The sequence below is a fragment of the Penaeus chinensis genome, chromosome 17 (genome assembly GCF_019202785.1).
Source record: "Penaeus chinensis breed Huanghai No. 1 chromosome 17, ASM1920278v2, whole genome shotgun sequence".
Taxonomy (NCBI): Eukaryota; Metazoa; Arthropoda; class Malacostraca; order Decapoda; family Penaeidae; genus Penaeus; species Penaeus chinensis.
In genome coordinates this window covers 5,999,290-6,006,789 of record NC_061835.1, presented here as the reverse complement: position 1 = coordinate 6,006,789, position 7,500 = coordinate 5,999,290, and the positions used below count along the sequence as shown (strand labels likewise).

General features: G+C 39.1%; 1 protein-coding gene across 2 annotated transcripts in view; it reads right to left on the bottom strand.

The window, feature by feature from the left end:
• Positions 1 to 5,491, bottom strand: part of LOC125034260 (importin-7-like) — a 29,564-nt gene extending 24,073 nt beyond the window's left edge. The window contains exon 1 of one of the 2 annotated variants that reach the window (XM_047625999.1): positions 5,294 to 5,491. In XM_047625999.1, the coding sequence (XP_047481955.1) occupies positions 5,294 to 5,377 (84 nt within the window). In that variant the 5' untranslated portion in view covers positions 5,378 to 5,491. The remainder of the gene's footprint in view (positions 1 to 5,293) is intronic. The other variant, XM_047625998.1, reaches the window with a different exon arrangement.
• Between the last annotated feature and the right edge of the window lie 2,009 nt (positions 5,492 to 7,500).

The following is a 7,500-nucleotide window of genomic DNA, read 5'->3' as shown; positions in this document are numbered from 1 at the left end:
GAGAGAAAGGGGAAGGGAGGGAGGGAGGGAGAGAAAGGGGAAGGGAGGGAGGGAGGGAGAGAAAGGGGAAGGGAAGGAGGGAGGGAGAAAAAGGGGAAGGGAGGGGAGGGAGGGAAAGAAAGGGGAAGGGAGGGAGGGAAAGAAAGGGGAAGGGAGGGAGAGAAAGAAAGGGGAAGGGAGGGAGAGAAAGAAAGGGGAAGGGAGGGAGAGAAAGAAAGGGGAAGGGAGGGAGAGAAAGAAAGGGGAAGGGAGGGAGAGAAAGAAAGGGGAAGGGAGGGAGGGAAAGAAAGGGGAAGGGAGGGAGGTAGGGAAAGAAAGGGGAAAGGAAGGAGAGAGGGGTGGGAGGGAGGGAGGGGTGGGAGGGAGAGAGGGGTGGGAGGGAGAGAGGGGTGGGAGGGAGAGAGGGAGGAGAGCAAAGAGAAAGGAAAGATGAACAGATTAAGAGAAAATCCTCTCCTCTGACATGCAAAGAGTAAACAGCAACGTCAGCCTTTGGGCCATAATGTCACCCTTGAATACAAACACAGTATTATGCCACTCCCAACTCACCAGCACCAAGCCAAGCCATATCTGCTTTGCCTGCAAAGTCTACACCATGATTCAGTAAAATAAGGAGACTAGTGACACCACGAAGACCCTACTACATCAGAGGGCACAAAAGGGTTAAATAATGACACCCTTGTAAAGTAATTTACTCACTTTCTCATAAAAATAGTGAAAATGGTAATTGAAATAGTAGTGATGTAGCTGTTGCAGTATTAGTATACTACCCATATCAAGTAAAGTGATAAAACTACAACTAGCATCAATAAAATCATGAAACTAACACTAGTGACATGAATAGAAACAAGCTTTATTTTAAATAACATCAACTGTAATTGAAATGTTGTAAATAATAACTGCAATGTTAGAAAATACTCACAATCATAATAAAAAGGTCCTGATTACTCATCCCCTACAACACTACAATTCAGGGAATAACAAGAGAGAGAAGAAAGTGCTAAATCACCTTTTTCTTTAGATCTGTCACCAACATAAATGTCTGAATAATGGTAGGCACAACCATGGCCAATATAAATAGATTCTTAACAAAGATGGCTCTGTCTCTGTGACAAGAGAGGAGAGTACCACCACACCAGCAGCAACCAGGTCACAGCATCTGCTTCTTGACCTCAAAGAGCAAATGAAATCTGATACCACAATAATGACCATCTCTTTCCAGGATACAGAGGGAGCTTAGCATGTGACTCAAATGTGATTTAGGACTTTGAATATTTTGGTGTACAGTCCTATCATAGTTTCTATTAATTCCAAATTCAAGTAACAGTAATGTACTACATAAACAAGATGATGATTTGAAAGGTCTGACATGTTGCCGCCACAGAGAGAATACCCTATAGATCCACTTTCCATTATCAACATGGATTTTCTCACATACAAAAAAAGAACACCAAGGCACGTGCACACATGCATACATGTGTGCACACATATATGCACGCACGCACGCACGCACGCACGCACGCACACACGCACACTAATCTAACAAAGTATCACTTAGCCTCTCATCTAAGTCCTATTACAGTATCAATAAATTTTATCTATTCAAAGACTTACTACAAAACCCAACCATAACAGAGGTAAATCATTAACAACAAAAGCCTTCAGAGCAAATTTAGTATCTCCTCTTTCAACAGAATGGCCCACAAGTACTCCAGCAGATTTATGTATGAAAATTTTCAGACCCAAGGTTCTAATCTTTACATTAAAATTCATAAAATGTATATATTTAGAAATATTTACATCAACTATGGATGTTTTGGGAATTGAAGTTATAAATCAATTTCTTGTTACTATTCTTCGTATATACTGGAATCTGTCAAATAAATCTATTTAGGTTTGGACTTACTCAATGATTACATTATCTCTATTAGCAAAACTTTCAGTTATTTACATTTCCTAAAAATAAAACCTTGCAAGTTAGGGATAGGAAAAAGCCCGCAGTTATAAAGTATTGGTGGTTATATACTTACTTGTGCTTTTGACTGGCCATATGGAAGAGGCCCGTTACCTAGCAACAAGGGTAGCTGGCTCATTCTTAAACAAATAACAAATGATTTGATAATTCACTACAATCATACTACAATGGTAGTTCAGGAATAAGAGTCCTTTGATCATGAACATACTTATTACTACCAATAGTTCCTACTTCCAGGATAGTTTTGAAAGCAGAAAGAAGGACAAAGTTAATTTTAACCTGTATCTGCCGGGCCAATCCTATAGCCATCATAACAAATCAACTGACAGCGCCAGGTATAGGTGTCACAACACGCTAAAGTGAGTCGAGAGGAAAGTACCACTACATGTAGTGGAGTCCCGTGCCAAACGGCAGGACTGTTGCCAGAAGTCACCGGAGTCAGTGACACACAGATTTCTGATATTGTCATTGAAAGGTTAAAAATTGAATTAAAAGAACAATGAATATAATAATAGGAACTTCATGGTTCACATATTCTTAGTGGAAGCTCCTCACTCTTGTCTGTCCATATGTCAGTTCAAGACATGAATTCTAATAAATTCTAATGATAATAATAATAATAATAATGAATTATGTTGCCATAAAACTCTCTCCACATACACCTGCCTCACACAATGAAGGGATATTTGTTTTATACATATTTTGGGACCAGAAACCATATGGTATGGTGGAAAAAACTATAAATGTTAACATTTATATAGAGTGAATTCTGGCAAGATATTGCTTGGATTGGATAAACCTTTATCAATTAAAAAATCTTTATACAAAATGCTTATGCTCATGGTGATGAAAGGTAAACCCATTAACAATATTAAGTTAGTCTGTTTTGTAAGATAACTAGCTAGCTTAATTTTTAACATTACAAACAAAAACAAAAACTGTCTCAGAATTTGTAATGACATACTTTTATGTATTGCCAGAAAGCTTACAAATAATCCAGCAATATCTTCCAAAATATTTATTTTCTATGATTTCATTTGCTGTCCAAATCCATTTGAACGTGCTACAGCCTGTGATGGAAGGCCTACAATCAAGTCTAACCCAATAGTGACACAAAGCCAAGCTACTCTATTGGCCTCCATGTCTCTGGTGCATAAGCAAAGGTTAACAAAATTCCACACTAATTTTGGCCAAGATACAATTTACATTCTACTCAATCTTCCTTGAACCAAATAAAAGCAGCCTGGCATTTTCAGCCTGATAACTAGGCTGAAAATCTGCTATCCATTAATTCTATTAGGAACTATAAAAGCAACCTGCCTGGCCTTTGCTGCAAGTGGCCGGTCCAGCAAACACCACAGGAAGCTCTAGTGCACCAGCACTAGAACAAGTCATAATGGCTAGAACTGTAGCCAGGTCTTAGCCAAATATATCATTATAACTATAACCATTCCTGTCAGCATGGGGTTTAAGGTTTCTTGCACTGCAAACAATATCGACTCAAACAGGAAATCTGGACACTAGTTGCTCCCTTTTTGTCTAAGCCAATTCTCCAAGTAATGAAGTCATGGCTTCCCTTTCAACCCCAACACATATTTACAATGTTTCATGATAAAAATGATATAAATAGCTTTTATACACAAATCCAAATGAGGAAAGCATAGGTACCATGCCCATTAAAGCTCAGCATTGGCCTCACACTGTCACCTTTCCGCTAGAGCCAACAAACCTCTATCTCATCCATTTTGATAAAGTAGAACTTATAAACATCCCTACTGATAACATAGAAAGCCAGTCTAAGCTTTATCTTGCCAGAATATACGGAGGTTTTGTCGGCCCTCGCAGGAGCACGGAGGGTGTGGTGACTGCTAACCACAGTGCCAACCCCAGGCTGGACTTGTAGGCCTTCCACCACAGAATACAAGAGGTTTTGGAAAGGACACAGCCAATATAGATGCAAAAATGATAAACTGACAGCCATTGTAGGCATCTACCAAGTACTCTCCACACTTTAGTTATTCAACCTTTAGTCATGCCCATGTTATATGAGGAGTCAAATGTAAACCTAATTGAAACGGCATACAAAACACAATCCTGGGTCCCCCCATTTGAACTCCCCCCCCTTTTATTTTTGTCTTGCATGATTCCCAGATGAAGAGAGATCAGCTGGAATAAGAAGGTTCTAGGTTTGAAAGTCGGTAAATGGAATCAAAAACACTAAACTTCTACTGATCTTTCTGGCGACGCAGGCAACGAGTCATACCAATATATATTACAATTTCCACATCTACAAACCCTCAGGTACGAGGGGTCACCTTTACTATATTTCTGTGTATTTAAAAAAAACTTCTTTCCGAAAGATTTCCAAACTGACTAGGTCGTGGTTCTCTCCCAAAACCCTCACTTGCAGGCATTAGTGAGAACACCTATCAGTAACCTCTTAAGAGCCAAGACCACTGCCACAGGGCCTAACACTGGCACTAAAAGCAAATGCTTGGTCCCTTCATATATGCAAATACTTGGTCCCTTAATAAATGCAAATGCCTAGTCCCCTAATAAATGCAAATACTTAGTCCTTTGGCACGGAACTGAGACCTACGCCAAATTACACCGAAATTTCACGAAAGACCATCGTAAAAGTCACGTCCACAACCATGCAGCTCCACCCGGCCTCCCCATAAACTTTTAATTCCTCCAACCCACACGTCAAAGGCTCTAGACTCCTTGGGGGGAGGGCAATTCTTTCTATTTTTTCTCATATCCTTTGTTTATTTATATTTTTTCCACACCTGTAGACCAGTCTGACTATTTTCCACTTTCCTCCACCTCCCCTCACCATTATCAACGTCAAGGCATAAAGGAGGCGAGAACCACGTGTCGTACGAAGAGAGGAGCTAAAGCAAACGACGATAAAGGATGGGAAAACAGAGAAAGAGGGGAAAATAACACGCTGACGAACACACGAGACTGGAAGACGAAAAGGAGAGAAGGGAGGCAGTGACGAAAGAGGCCCCTGACGAGTGACTACGAGAGAGAAAGACAAACGGCGATAAAACAGACGAAAACTACAGCGACGAGGGAGAGAGAGGGAGAGAGAGAGGCGACGAGAGAAAGATGTAGAGCGATAAAAGAGGCGCTAACGAACAACAAACGCGACGAACACGATGCCAGAACGGCCCTTTTCCCGGGGCAGGGCCACAGCGACCAGCCAGCCCAAGAAAAGGGAGCGAAGAGCGCCAGAAAAGGGGGCCCGGAAAATAGGCCTACACCAGAAACGTGAACCCCCAACAAAACCGTCCGCCATCCACATTTCCTCACCTGCGTCAGCTCATCCTCGGCCTGCTGGCGTAAATTCGGGTCTATAGTGCCCCTCAGTATCTCTATTATCTTCCTCGAGTCCATTTCCTACGTGTTATCCAGCGTCAGGGCGGAAAAAGCGAAGAAATCGGGGTCTCCACGTGATTCCCCCCGATGGCGCCGCTCCGTGTTGCCTGCCTGCGCCTGTCAGCCCGCGTTGTTGGAACCGCCGCGGAGGGAGCCCGAACGCGGGGTTTATTTCGGGGAGAGGGTTTAGCTGGGTTTAAGAGGGGTTTAGGGCGGGTTTTTAGGGGGAGGGGTTAAGGGTTTTTTAAAGGGGAAGGGTTTGAGAGAGGTTTAAGCTGGGGGTTTTAGGGGAAGGGTTTAAGAGAGGTTTAAACTCGGGGTTTTAAAGGAAGGGTTTAAGAGAGGTTTAAGGTGTTTTTCTTTTTAGGTGAAGGGTTTAATAGGGTTTACGAGGTTTATGTTTTTTTTTAAGGGAGAGGGTGAGGGTGGTATTTCATGGATGGTTTTAAGGCTATTTTCTTATTGTGGTTGTTGCTGGGAATGGTTTTCTGAAGGAGTGGGTTGGGATTTTTGCTTCTGAGAGACGGGTTTCAGGGTATTTTGCTCGTGTTTTGATTACTTTAGGTATTTTTTAAAAGCTCTTCTCTACTTTGAGGAAGTTGTTTTGTGCCTTCGATTGCTTTTTGTTGTTGCTGTTGTTATAAGTTGATGGGTTTTGCTAGGAACCCCGAGTCTGCAATGCCCCTGAGAGAGAATTTTAAAAGCTGAATAAAGAATATCATGGGCTTTTCTTTATTATTGTTTTGTGTTCTTTTTGTATTATTTAATTCCTCCGGGAAGTTTCATTAAATTTATTGTGTGGATAGTATTTTTTTTTTCATTTTTATTGTTTGTTTACATTTTTTTCGAATTTTTATTTTGTTTAAAGTTTTTTTAGTATCCTTTTCTTCTTTTGTATATTATTACTGCTTATTTATTTTCTTACTAATCGTTTATTTTCCTTTTCGTTTTCGTTTCTGAATAATACTCTCATGTGGTTTAGGCTTGGAATTTATTCCACATAATTTATTCATTTCTCTCATATTTCGTACAAACCACAATTATTAGCGTATGTTCTCTATTCTGTATTTTATCAAAGTAATATCAGTATTTAAATAAAAAAAAGAAAAAGTAAAAAAAAAAAAAAAATACAGTTCTCCATCACTCATCGAACTTTACAACTTCAGAGTATTCAGTAAAGACAAGTGCTTTACCTTACATCAAACTACTGTTCTCGCCTTTTTAAATTAAATTCCTCAATATTTCGTTTTTACAGCAAACAAGAAGCGAACAACAGTAAAAAACAAAATAATAAAAGCCGACATGAACAGCAGGAGCATTACAAGTTTTTTAGAAGACTTCTACAACACTTGCGAAGCGCAGACGATCTCCTTTTCTGTCTAAAATATTTTCTCACTTTTTTGTTTACTTTTTCTTCTTTGACCACTTTTTCTTCATCTAAAAATTATTATTCTGTTCCACGACTCTTTTTTTGACGATGTTAAAAGCACGAGAATTCATATATTTTTCATAATATGACCCAAATAGGAATTTGGCGGGAAAATTAACATGGCTAAAAAAAAGAAATAACAAATATTAATTGTTTCTGATGTTTTTAATTTTCTGTGATATAAAGTAAAATACAAAGATATTTTCAAAGCGTTCTTAAGCAGTAAACAAAGCATAGGGGGTATATTATGTTATATTTAAATAGAAGGGTTGACGTATATATTTAATTGAGTGTAACTGAGATGCCATGTATTGCTTTTATCACGATTATTCTCTACGAATACTTCAGTGATTTGCCTATTACCGAAACAAGAAAATGAATAAAAAAACATAATAATAATCACGTTAGCCTAAAAAAGCAATACTGAATCGTTGATGTTATTGCTATTATCAAAATTTATCAGATTACTCCAAGTACTATTTTTATGGTAACATTGCTATTGTGAGTCTCAGAGTTTTTATCGTAATTGTAATTATTATCATTACTGATAGCGTTTGCTAGACCCGGATTTAGGTTATGGGGAACACTGGGGCACACGCCAGTCTAATACCAATAATAATGATAATAATGATGATAAAGAGAGTGATAGTAGTAGTAGTATTGGTAATATCAGTAGTAGTAGTAGTAGTAGTAGTAGTAGTAATAATAATAG